This window comes from Podarcis bocagei (assembly GCF_964188305.1).
Source record: "Podarcis bocagei genome assembly, chromosome: 14".
NCBI classification, from domain to species: domain Eukaryota; kingdom Metazoa; phylum Chordata; class Lepidosauria; order Squamata; family Lacertidae; genus Podarcis; species Podarcis bocagei.
Window position 1 is genome coordinate 19,947,679 of NC_138139.1, and position 13,669 is coordinate 19,961,347.

At 46.4% G+C, this 13,669-nt stretch overlaps 1 protein-coding gene across 1 annotated transcript; it reads right to left on the reverse strand.

Annotated features, from left to right (window-relative positions):
* Positions 1-2,993: 2,993 nt before the first annotated feature.
* AEN (apoptosis enhancing nuclease) lies at positions 2,994-13,207 on the reverse strand. Its single transcript, XM_081171235.1, is given in 5 exon segments — positions 2,994-3,460; positions 5,328-5,528; positions 8,904-9,612; positions 13,046-13,096; positions 13,098-13,207. Coding segments are annotated over 5 exon segments (1,260 nt in total). The 5' UTR covers positions 13,193-13,207; the 3' UTR covers positions 2,994-3,256.
* Between the last annotated feature and the right edge of the window lie 462 nt (positions 13,208-13,669).

A 13,669-nucleotide genomic window follows, 5' to 3' on the forward strand; every position in this document is an offset into this window, starting at 1 on the left:
GAATCTACTCAGGAATAATTCTCTTCCCTCAGCACTGGAAAGCGACACTGATTGGGATGTGGCGTCTGGAAAGGGAGTCCCTTGCAGAAAACTACAAATCCGATGAAGCAGGGAGGGTGTCATTTCAGTCAGGAAGGCCTATCTGTGACACTTCCCTTCTTTAAGCTTACTATTATCATTATTACTATTAGGAAGAACGGTGGGTGTTTTTTTTGGGGGGGGGTGACACCCACCTGGGATTTTGCAAGAATGGCTGTAAAATGCTCACAGTTTTCCAGAGTAATCTTATTATTACTATTATTGCTTCCGTTTGCAACCCACCTTTCCTCCAGGGAGCTCAATATGGTCTCCAAAAGCAATTATTCTGAAGCCAACCCCTCTGCTAGACCTCAGGAGAAGCAGCAGAAAAACAAGTTCGGGCTCCAAATAATACTGTGGATGAGACCCTCCTCGCTACAAAGGGAAGCGAAGTACTTGTTCATCTATCAGCTGCAGCCCAGTCACAGAAGGCTGGGGAGGGCGGGTAGTCTTTGCAAGGGCTTAGATGTCCAGCATCACTCAGAACACAAAGGAATCTCAAACGGCTTGTGCCCTGTGCCAGGAAAGAGCCAGCAATCTCCTGTCTGATGGCAAGCCCAGTGTGTTTTCTGTGCCAGCTGTCCATCTGATGGTAAGCCAGGTGTGCTGCCTGTTAAGACCAGCCAGCTGGAAGCTGCATCAAAAGCAAGGCGCTACCTGCAATCCGGTGCAGAAGGCGCAGCTATTAGTTTGCTTGAGAGATGCAGACCGCTGTGATGTGGCAGACAGGTCCTGCATGGGATACGGCAAGAGCTTCCGCTATCTTGATGTCCCAGAAGCACAAGGAACAAAGGGGACCTTGCTCTTAACATATGGTGCTGTGCCTGAGCCAGGATCTGCAGAAAGCAAAGACCTCCAGCCGCTGCTAAAAAATATTCTACTACAAGAGAGTCCTAGCAAAGGGGGAGTGCTGGGAAGAGCCTTAAAATGCTCCAGTCCTTATTGGCAGGAACGAACCATAACGCTGTGAAAGATCTGTAAAGGACTAGGGCATAAGGTCTTTGCAGGAAGGGGGATAGCTTTGAGGCCTAGCATCGCTCTAAAGTCAGGGATGTGTAAAACTCTGGTCCTCCAGATATTGCAGGGACTCCAACTCCCATCAGCGCCAGCCAGCATGACCAATGGTCAGGGATGATGGCAGATGGAGTCTAACATCTGGAAGGCCACAGGTTCTTAAGTAATCAGCATGGGGAACTGGCTATTGGTCCCAGGTCTATGTTCACAAGAGCAGTTTGGTAACAACATGGAACAGTGGGAAAGCCAAGTCTGTTCTCACCAACAGCAGATAAGGCAATGAAACATGAGTCCTGGACTGTGCCATTTCATACCACTAGCAGGGGTGTTGAATGTTCCTTACACACTTTTTTTAAAAAAGAAAACCATATTAAGGAGAAGGTAAGACTACAGCTCTTCTCGGATACTGTATTTTCAATGTGCATAGTGTTTCTGTGTGCTTGTTATCCGCAAGCGACATCCAGTCCTGCAATCCTGTATTTTCAGGCAGAATGCAATCAAGGACAGCTCTACGACCTCAGCTACTGCTTGTGCAAAAGGGAAAACCCACAAAAATGCCTGTTGCAAATTGCACAAGTAGCCCAGAACACTCTTCGTCCATGCACGTTCAAGGAAAATTTAAGGTGTGCAAATCAGTCGGGTCACAGATATGGCTGGCCACACCAGCAATTTCCTCAGCTATTAATGTCACGGAAATCGCTTCTGGATGAACCCATGAGCTATCGGTTCATGCTACATCTCCCTGTGCAAGAACATTCCCGATGAGATTTTGGATTGCTTGCATGTAGAGGAAAAATGGTACAGGAACCAGTTGTGGCTTCACACACTAATCAAGTGTCCAAACCCTTTTGCAATAATAAATCAGAGCTTGGTTCTAACTCACCCTTGTAATTATATAGGAAATCTGTGTTTAGGTCCCTAAGGCAGGGATCAGCAACCTATGGGCACCCACTCCACCAAATCCCACCTTGTCATGCAACTTACCTGTAGGTTTTCCAAAAGAAAAGGGTCAATGGGGAAAGCTTTTCAGAAAGAAAAGGCCTTGGCGGATGGATACAACCTACAGGACAGTATGTTACCGACCTCTTCTCTCTTCTCCCAGGTGCGCAGCCTGGGAGTCATTTTGGACTCACAGCTGCTTAAGGAGGGACAGGCCAATTCTGTGTCCAGGGCAGCTGTCTATCAGCGCCATCTGGTATGCAGGCTGAGACCCTACCTGCCCACAGACTGTCTTGCCAGATTGGTGCATGACCTAGATATCTCCCGCTTCAACTACTGCAATGTGCTCTATGTGGGGCTACCTTTGAAGGTGACCCAGAAACTACAACTAATCCAGAATGCAGAAGCTAGATTGGTGACTGTGAGTGGCCGCCGAGACCACATAACACCGGTCCTGAAAGACCTACATTGACTCCCAGTACGTTTCTGAGCACAATTCAAAGTGTTAAATCCTTCAACGGCCTCAGCCCAGTATACCTGAAGGAGTGTCTCCACCCACATTGTTCAGCCCAGACACTGAGGTCCAGCTCCAAGGGCCTTCTGGCGGTTCCCTCACTGTGAGAAGCGAAGTTTCAGGGAACCAGGCAGAAGAGGGCCTTCTCGGTAGTGGTGCCCTCCCATCAGATGCCAAGGTTTTAATATTTGATGTTTTATCGTGTTTTTAATATTCTGTTGGAAGCCACTCAAAGTGGCTGGGGAAACCCAGCCAGATGGGTGGGATATAGATAATAAATTATCACCATCATCATCCTCTAGGGTCAACCTCTTCTCTATGGTCAAAACAAACTAAAGGGCCAGTATAGGCAGTTTCTCTTTTTGGAAGATTCCCCCTTTTCTTACTTCAGAAGAAGAACCCCAAAGCAGCCCCTTTCGATCAAATGAAGAACACAGAAGTCCTCTCATCACCAGTAGAATCGTGTATTCTTGGGTTGTGCAATTTGGCAATAAATAAAGTTGCTACATTAGGTTCAGAATCATGGCCTCCGCACTCTCAAGTGACAGTCCAGAGCACACATTCTAGAGCAGCATCCCTGCCCCTGGTGCCTTCCAGATCTTTTGAACCACAACTCCCATTGTCCCTCACCACTAGCCGTGATACAGTTAAAAACAAAAAAGACCACCTGGAGGCACCAGGTTGGGGAAAGCTGTTCTAGAGTTTGCACCTTCATGTACAGCCTGCGTCAAAGTCCTTGGGCCAATACTGGTCATCCATGTAGCAAACACTCTCCCAGCTGCTATCTGGAGGGCTGTTTGGAAGGCTTGGCGGGAGGCTACTGGCCAGTGTCTGTTCCCATTGTACCTCCACCAATCTGTAAAGCTCCATAGACGTCTGAGCATCTTCTACTGATGAATGTCCATTTCGGCTAACCTAACAGATGGGAAAGGGGGGGGAAACAACCAAACTGTGTGTAAGGTTCTAGTCCTCCAGATGTGCCATCTAGTAGCACTGACCAAAGCCAACCACTCCTACCAACTTCTTATAAAGTATATATTTGCAGTGAACAACCCTAAGTTTTCCTATTTAAGAAGTACATCATAGCCAGTCCAATAGCACTGAATTCTACTACTGGGGTTCTCATCCCTGCTCACCCCGCCAACCTCAATACCTCCATTTACCACTTCATCCAACATCCCTGATATCCTCCCAGCTCCTTCAACCCCTCCACCACATCCTCACAGCCCCTCAGTGTTCCTCCATTCCTGCTTTACTTAAACCTATTATGTTGTTCAAACATCTCAAAACCCAACTTCTCCTTTGCTCGCCTCCTTTGCCCTGTCTTCATGCAAATCCAGGACTGCGATGCGGCACTACAACTCCTCCAATGGGGGGCTGCGTGATGACAGCCTTGCATTTTTATGTATATAGGAAGATAACCTATGATAGCTAAAATGCTCAACGGCAGTACAACTCTATCTCTAAATCCTATCGGAGTTGCCTAATAAGTTAATTAATAATTTCTTTTCCGCCCTTCATCAGAGCACCAACACGGAGGTTTATAAATATAAAAATACATAACATAGTGATAAACAAAATAACACACACACCCCACCGAGTTTTAAAAGCAATGGATTGTTTGATTATCCAAAGGCCTGGAAGAAGAGGAATGATTTTTGTCTGGCACTTAAAAATATGTAATGAAGGGTCCAGGTGAACCTCCCTGGGGAGAGCATTCCACAGTTAGAGAATTAGGGGATAAGATCGAACCCTGAGGAACCCCACATTGAAGGCAGGCTCCACAGGACCCAAGCATGACCCCCCTAGAGATGACCATCTAGGTTGGACCGGAGGCACTGCAAAGCACTGCTGCCCATCCCAATTCAGACAGCCGCTCCAGGAGGAAACCGTGGCTGATGGCACGGAATGCTGCCAATAGGTTAAAGAGAATTACCGTATTTTTCGCTCCATTGGACGCACCGGACCATAGGACGCACGGGACCATAGGAGGGGGAGAACAGGGAAAATTTTTTTTTTCTTGTTCTCCTCCTCTAAAACAAGGTACGTTCAAGGTACATTCACCAGAGCTTGTGGGGCTGGCGGTGGGGCGAAGCGCTGCTTTCCCCCACCGCCAGCCTCAAAGATCCCTGAAGCCTTTGGAGCGCAGCGCCCCACTGCCCTGCAGAGGTTTGCGCGCAGCCGTCCCCAAGCTAGAGCAGCGAGATGGAGCCCTCCGTCTCACTGTTCTGGCTTGGGAACAGCTTTGCTAGCTTCTGTAGGACAGCGAGGTGAAGGCACCCCGCTGCCCTGCAGAGGTTTGCGCGCAGCAATCCCCAAGCTAGAGCAGCGAGACGGAGCCCTCCGTCTCGCTGTTCTGGCTTGGGAACAGCCTTGCTAGCTTCTGCAGGACAGCGAGGTGAAGGCACCCCGCTGCCCTGGAGAGGTTTGCGCGCAGCCGTCCCCAAGCTAGAGCAGCGAGACGGAGCGCTCCGCAGTGCTCCGTCTTCCTGTTCTGGCTTTGGGCTTAGCGGCGCAGCTTGCATTCGCTCTATAGGACGCACACACCTTTCCCTTTAATTTTTGGAGGGGAAAATGTGCGTCCTATAGAACGAAAAATACGGTAACAGAGACACGTTTTCCCTGTCTCTCTCCTGACAGGAGTCAACATACAGGTCAACCAAAGCAGTTTCTGTGCCAAAACTGGACCTAAAGCCCGACTGAAATGGATCTCGAAAATAAGAGTTTCCTCCAAGAGTACTTGGGTCTGAATCTGAGAGAGGAAGGCATCTCCTTAAATTACCTGAATATTCTTGTGTAGCAGCTCACTAGCCAGGCTCTTGAGAGAGACGCTGGCTTTCATAGGGAGCCCCATCTTTCTCCTCAGCAGGGGGCTCCGACTCGTGTCCCGTGTCCAGGCATGGGGGTGAAAATATTTCAAGGCTCGGAAGTCGTTGTGGATGGCATGCCCCACCACTATCTTGTCCCTCACAATCTGTAGGATCTGAAAGAATTAAAAGGCTGTTTAGCCACCCGCCGTCACAAACAGAGGGCCTTAGGAAGATGGTGAGGATAGGTCGTGCTCTAAGTTTTTAAAGGTGGGTCAGAAATATTTTAAAACTGTTTCAAACCATGTTATGTGGCGTGACTGGATTTGAGGGGATATTTGCTTGGAATCCTGGGGATTTGTGAGCTACAGGAGCTAGTGGGTCTGAGGCGGAGGCTGAATGGGATTCTTTAGCCTGGGACTAGGTCTAGGAGAAGAGATCCGATTTGAAGACTTCTATGTGAAAAGAAGAATAAATACAGTGGTACCTCAGGTTAAGTACTTAATTCGTTCCGGAGGTCCATTCTTAACCTGAAACTGTTCTTAACCTGAAGCACCACTTTAGCTAAGGGGCCTCCCACTGCCGCCACACCGCCAGAGCATGATTTCTGTTCTCATCCTGAAGCAAAGTTCTTAACCTGAAGCACTATTTCTGGGTTAGCAGAGTCTGTAACCTGAAGTGTATGTAACCTGAAGCTTATGTAACCCGAGGTAACACTGTACTGTAAAAAGAAGCTTGTATCAAAAGTACAACAAACCTATCTATTGATTTTTCTCCTGTGAATAAGAGAGCCATTAAATTATTCATCCTGGCCCATTTCCTATGGGAGTCTGGACACCCGCTACAAAGTGAATTGTGATAGTGAGACTATGGCAATACAAATTGACAGAAAAAATAAAGAAATCCAGTATGGTGTAATGGTCAGTGATTGACTAGGACCTGGGAGACCAGGGTTCAAATCTCCGCTCAGCCATGATGTGTCAGTGAGTATTACCTTAGGTCAGTTACTCCCTCTCAACCTAGCCTGCCTCACAGGGTTCCTGTGAGGATGAAATGGCAGGGAGAGCTATGTGCACTGGCTTAAGCTCCTTGGAGGAAAGGTGGACTATAAATGCAAAAATAACAGTAATATGAAAATCTGTACAGCTATACACAAGGGGAAGGTTCCTATCCTGTTGAATAGCATTCCTGTTGAGATACTAAAAGGCACCCCCTATCTGCACTTTCCAGAAGAAACCAAACTTTCCAATCGGCTTTTCATTTTTCTGTTTTCATTTATCTTACATGTAAAGCATGTTGAAACATTGTTTTAGAAGGCGATTAATAAAGGATGATGATAATAATACAGTCGTACCTTGGAAGTCCGTTCCAGAAGTCCGTTCAGACTTCCAAAATGTTTGAAAACCAAAGCGCGGCTTCTGGTTGGCTGCAGGAAACCCCATCTGGTGTTTGGCTTCCAAAAATAGTTCGCAAACCAGAACACTCACTTCTGGGTTTGCGGCGTTCGGGAGCCAAAACATTTGGGAACTAAGCTGTTTGACTTCCAAGGTATGACTGTATTCCCGATGGCTCTGTACAAAAAGCGCAAAACCTTTTGGACTCAAAATCTGTGCAAATTACAAAGCACAAGGTATACCACAACCCATTAGCAATGCCATTGGGTTATATCAATGGGACACAACTATAAGAAAATTAAACCCTGATCTTCTGATAGTGGCATGCACAGCCATAGCACACCGGGGGGGGGGGGGCACGTGTTAAAACATCAACAGAAAGGAAGTGGATAAGTTCAGCCAGCAAATACAAACCCAGGAATGGAGACAAGAGAACAGAGCATTTTGCAATAGACAGGTAGCCAGCAATTATTCACCTGGAACCGACCCCTGTGAAATGGGTTAAGCCAATCAAATGCAACATTAAAAGGCTTGTATTCAGAGACTTGAAACGAACTGGTAATGATGTACTAATTAACCTAGGCGCCGTTAGCCTTCAAAGAACGAGCAACAAGGGTGCGGGGAGCATTACGAGCTTTTAAATTTTCTCGATTGTAATTTTGAAGGATGCAATAAAGTAGGAAGGTTAAAATGTATCACTCTCTTTAATAGCAAACTCAGGTGCTGAGTGCCAAGAGAAGTGGAGCCAAATTAGGGTGACCGATAAAAAAATCCAGAGGTGTTAGTGTTGCGGGAAAACCGAAGGTTTGAAGTAGTTGCAAAAGGTGCAATTGGGCAAGAGCCCCCAAGATTATTGCAGATCACACACTGCAGTCCCGGCCCAAACACCCCATGTCATTTTGGAGGGTCTCTTGAATGTCAGGTGCAGGTGTGTGTATGTTGGGAATAAGGGATGAAGTGGGAGGTGGGCCCCACCTGCACGATACATTGAAAGCAGTATCATACCAATGTTTAAAGAGTCCGGGAACTACAGTTTAAGGGTGCACACAGAAGGTCCCTGCAGCTCCAGGTAGGGCTGGAAATGCCCCTTGCCTGAAACCCTCTGCCAACCAGAGCAGAAAATACTGAGCTAGATGGACCGACAGTCCAACTCATTTTTCAGCAGCTTTCTAAAACCGGCTTGTGCTTTTCCGAATCCTCCTAGGCTACTGCAAGCTGGCGGCCATGTTCGTTCTTCTTCTTAAATGTACAGTGCGGTATCTAAGGAATACAGGTGCTTATTAGAAGTGATAACATTATTTATTTAGTTGCATTTATATCTCCCCGTTTCCTCCTAGGAGCTCAAGCTGGCATACATGGTTCCCTCCTCGGCCCAGTATACCTGAAGGAGCGTTTCCACCCCCATCGTTCAGCCCGGACACTGAGGTCCAGCTCCGAGGGCCTTCTGGCAGTTCCCTCCCTGTGAGAAGTGAAGCTACTGGGAACCAGGCAGAGGGCCTTCTCAGTAGTGGCACCCGCCCTGTGGAACACCCTCCCATCAGATGTCAAAGAAATAAACAACTATCAGACTTTTAGAAGACATCTGAAGGCAGCCCTGTTTAGGGAAGTTCTTAATGTTTGATGTTCGCTTTATTATTATTATTATTATTATTATTATTATTATTATTATTATTATTATTATTCTGTTGGGAGCCACCCAGAGTGTCGGGGAAACCCAGCCAGGTGGACGGGGTATAAACAATAAATTATTATTATTAATATCTCATTTAATCCCTACAACAACCCTGCGAGGTAAATTAGGCTGAGGGGCAGTGACTGGCCCAAGACCACCCAGTAAACTTCACAGCCAAGCAGGGATTTGACCCCTGGCTTCCTAGGTCTTAGTCCAACACTCTAACCACTATACCACACTGGCTCTCAATTTCTCATTTTTCAAATCTTGGAAGTTCAGTTCTCTGCATTTTCCACATCAGTTTGCAATTTTTGTCAAAGAAGCAGCAGCAGCTGCCTTCATGGAATTTCATGGATTTGACCCCCGTCTCCTGGGTCCTAGTCTGACCCTCTCACCACTAGACCACACTGGTTCTGCAGCAAGCATCTAATTCTCCAGCTGCATGGATTCCAATCCTCAACCCCTCTTCTCCCTCCTTTGCTTACCTCGCTCCGTGCAACCTTAAAAGGAGTGGCCTTTTCCATGTGTCGCCGGGTGATCCCGCTCCACCGAGTCCTGTAATCGACAATCGGGAGCTCCGGCCGGACGTATTTGTCGTAGATGACGTCCCCGTCGTAGTTCACAACTGTGCACCGCGCCAACTCGCTGGTCCTCCCAGCGGGGCCCGTGCCCACCATTTCGCAGTCAAGCGCCACACATTTCCTGGGCGTCGCACGGGATAAGGAACCGGTGACCTTTCCACCAGGGGAGGCTACTTGATCCTTGAGACTTTGGGAAGATGTTGGCCACCTGCCTGGGTTCACTGAAGCGCCTGGCGCAACCGGACAGAGCAAGCAAGGCTCCCTAGGAGCCCCAGCTACATCCTCCTGGAACAACTGGCCGCAAGAGCTGACTTCACAGTGCAAGGATCTCAGTGCACCGCCCATTTCTGAGCTGCCTGAAGTCGTCGGCAGGGCTTTTCCCTGCAGCCCTCTCTGCTCCAATGCCCTCCGCGCCATAAACCGCTGGTATCGGCGGCTCTTCTTTTTCTTCTGGCCAGAGGTTTCAGCATCCTGAGAACCTTTGTCGTGGCCCGGATCCCACTTAGGGCAGAGGCACCCAAGGTCCTGCTCTTCATCCATCCCCAAGTTACCCACCTGGAACACTTGCACCGGATTTACCCCACCTGGCGAGCAGTTGGTGGTAGACGGCATCCTGACAAAATAAGAAACCCCAACTAAAGAATCATGGCAAGAAAAATTGATGGACTATGCAGAATTGGCAAAACTGACATACAAGCTATGGGACAAGGATAACTGTGACTTTATAAAGATTAAATGGGAACCCTTTACAAAGTATTTGAAGACGCAACAAAGTGAACTGGACTCCTTGGCGGGTTTTGAATAAACATTCACAAACTTTTTATTGATAATAATCAGCTAAATAGTTTGAGGATCTATACAGCTGTGTAACATGCAGAAAACAGCATTTTTAGAGAAATCAAAGACTGGAACTGAGGGAAGTTGGGGGTGGGGGGAGGGAGGGGGAGAGGGAGGGAAGAAAAATGGGGGGAATAGGATGATATGTTTCTGGATAATATGTTTTGTTTTAATTTTGAATAAAAAGTTATTAAAAAAAGAAGACGACGCGGGAGACTTAGGGAACGGGAGGTTGGGTGGAAAGGCTGACCCAAACACGAGAAGGCAGAGAGGGGCATGGTGGGGAGAGCAAATAAGGCACTCTCTCCTTGTGGGATGGTGATATCCCGCCTCTCCACTCAGGAACAGGGAAAGCAGGGTGGATAAAAATCACAAATTTTTTTTAATCAGATTTTTTAAATTTTAAATTGGATTTTTAAAATAAAATGCTTTTGGAGGAAAAATCTTTCTAAAGATAGTTTTCTATTTAAGTTACATTATAGTCCAAAGGCTATTCATCAGGAAATAAGGATTTGTTTTGTTTTTCATGTGTGCTAAAACTCAGTCTAAGGTTGTTGTTTTTTTAAAAAAACCGTTTGACCACATCAGTTAACAAACATGGATACATATGCTATAATGTTATTGTTTTAGTTAAATAAATTTAACTACATTTAAATTGTTATTAAGGAAATGATTATTTTTCTCCTTCCAATAAAGTACACCAGAAAAGTTGTCCAATTATCTGTCAATGTATTTCTAATAGTATAACCAAATCAGTAATTTTTGATCTAACTGTAAAAACTACTCTGAAAATTTATTATTCCAAAAATGAAACCTTCATCTGGTTGTAAATATTAAGAATATTACCAGCAAGAATGAGTCTTTCTGTAAAAAAAAAAAAAGATTTAAATCAAGTCTTACTGACTAGTGATTTAAATCGATTTGATTTAAATCAAATCCACTCTGAGGGAAAGTTTTCAGGTTGTCCAGCAAAAAACATTTGGAAAGAATGCCTTCACCCAGGGACTCCTCCCCAGACAATTCCCATCACTCCCTGGACATGCTGACCAAGGCTGATAAGATTGTCCTAGGTGAGGGATGGGACACCTGTGGCTCTCCAGATCTTGGGTGTACTACAGTTCCCATCAGCCCCAATCAGCTAGCCAATGGTTGGGGGTGATGGCAGTTGTGCCAATACAACAGCAGAAGGACCACAGGGTTCTAGTACGGTCTTGATCATGGCAATGACCTCTGGTAATCCCTGCATGGGGTGGTAGTGGTCTTGCCAGCTCATTTTAATCATTCAGAAATATATTGAACCCTATCCTTTCCAAAAGGTCAGTTTATTTTTCCTGTTTCAGTTGTCCCATGCCCCAAACCTCATCTGAGATTTTTTAAAAATATAATTCTTCTATTTATTTATTTATTTATTTATTGCTTACTTACAAAGTGCCTACAAATTGCTGGGTGGTGGAAGCTCTGCTCTCAGGTTTATCATCTTAAAAAGGAAAGCCAATAAAAGGCCCCCCCAAAAAGAGGAAAAAGAATATGATTTAAATTGATGTTGGGTCTTTAGCTTAAAAACGGCGACAATCCTGATCAATGTTAATAGTAAATAAACTTTATTGTATTGTTCTATTTATTTAAAAAATATTTCTGGTCCTATGATCCCATGAAAGGTATCTGGTCCACCTTTCAACAACAATGTGTTCATAACGTAATGTAAAATAAACCCACTTATAAACATTATAAAACAATAAAGCTACATATGAGTAACAAATGTTAACAAACAGAACCTAGCTTTCAGTGCCTTATGAGGGTATGTGTGTGCAATCTTCACGTGCTTCCAAAGAGAGGCCAAAGAAGAACTATCCATAGGAGAGCATTATGTAACTCTGAGGCCACCACAAGAGAGGCCCTGCTTTTGGAAGATAAGTGACAATGTTACCTCCCTAGGCTGCGGTGTGAAACAGGTAGATGGGAATCTACTGCTATATCCCTAAGTAAAAAGGTAAAGGGACCCCTGTCCATTAGGTCCAGTCGTGCCTGACTCTGGGGTTACGGCGCTCATCTCACTTTCTTGGCCGAGGGAGCCGGCGTACACCTTCCGGGTCATGTGGCCAGCATGACTAAGCCGCTTCTGGCGAACCAGAGCAGCGCACGGAAACACCTGTTTACCTTCCTGCCGGAGCAGTACCTATTTATCTACTTGCACTTTGATGTGCTTTCAAACTGCTAGGTTGGAAGGAGCAGGGACCGAGCAACGGGAGCTCACCCCGTCGCGATCGACAAGCCCTAGGCTCTGTGGTTTAACCCACAGCGCCACCCACGTCCCATATCCCTAAGTAATCTGAAGTATATCAGGAAGCATTTCTGCCCAGCCCTTTAAAATGCCTGAAAAAAGAATGCTAGGGAGCAGGGGACCAGGAGCAGATTTTTGCATCAATGGACCTGTAAGCTTGATTATGTGATGCTGAATTCCTGCTGCCGGTCTGTGCAGACAATACTAGATGAACCTGCTTCGTATTATCAGTAGGGCAGCTTCCTCTTATCAGTATCTGGTTGGCTACTGTGAGGAGGAGGGAGGTTATTGTATTGTTTCATTTTGAATTTTGTGGTTTCATTTTGTATTTTTACCTTGTGACCAGCCCTGTGATCTTCGGGTGAAGGATTGTATGTAAATTGAATAAATAAACAAATAAGGACAGGATAAGACACTAGATGCCCCCCCCCACAACTTTCCTCCTTCCCATATGGTGAGGTGGGATGGGGTGGGGAGGGGGAGTTTTATTTATTTACTTTAACCATTTTAGGCTGCTTTAATGGGCAAATGCCCGTCCAAGGCAACTCACACTTAAAATCAGCCCAAAGGGAGAAAGAATAAATGTAACATTTGGAAAACTTAAAAGAGCAACAAACCCTGTTATCAAGGCCCGAAAAAAGAAAAAGTTCAACTAGACCACTACTCAGCTAAAGAACAGCTTATGAAATCGACATGTCCCACCCCGATTCAGCCCAGTTTCGCTTAAATTACACCCCCTTCTAAAAATAGATAAGGGGGAATTCCAAAATAGGTATGCGGACCATCTTCTAAAATACCCCCTCACGGGGCCTGGGAACTTCCTAAGGCCTCCTAAAGCACCACTTTTTCTCTTCCCTTCAGTTACTTCCTCGACCCCCAACTTTTAAGGATGAGACCCGCCCCACCCTTATGCCCATTTCCCCCTTACCTAAGCAAGCCCGGTCCCCACGTGTCGCTCCCGGAAGCAAAGGCTGATCTGGCGACTCTCACATGCCCGGGCAAGTCCTGCGCTTCGGACGCGCCCCCTACCTCTGATTGGCTGCCTTAGCCAAGACGGTGGGGAGGCTATCTGCATAAATGGGCGTGGCTTGGGATGGCTGCTGGCTGGCGCCTCGCTGTCCGCGAGCAAGGAAGTCGCCCTTCAAGTCGGATGCCGCTTGCGTCCAGTTTTAAGAGGCTGGATTTTAACCCCCGCGTAATTGTGTACAGGGCAGCCTGATTGTAATCTTTATTTCTTTCCTCTTTGTCGGAAAGATCTCTGAGTCTAATGGGAGTTTAGGGTTGTAATCCTGGGAGTAGTACCCATAGGACTTCTCTGAGCAAAGGTGGAGAAGATCGCGCTGCTAGTCACCATGAAAATTGTGCATAGGATTCTAGCCGTGCATCCCAAGCTTGCCCTGGTTTACTTGGAAGTAAACCCCACTAAGTGCAATAGGGAGGTAAAGGTAAAGGGACCCCTGACCATTAGGTCCAGTCGTGGCCGACTCTGGGGTTGCAGCACTCATCTCGCTTTATTGGCCACATGGGTCATGTGGCCTGGCGAACCAGAGCA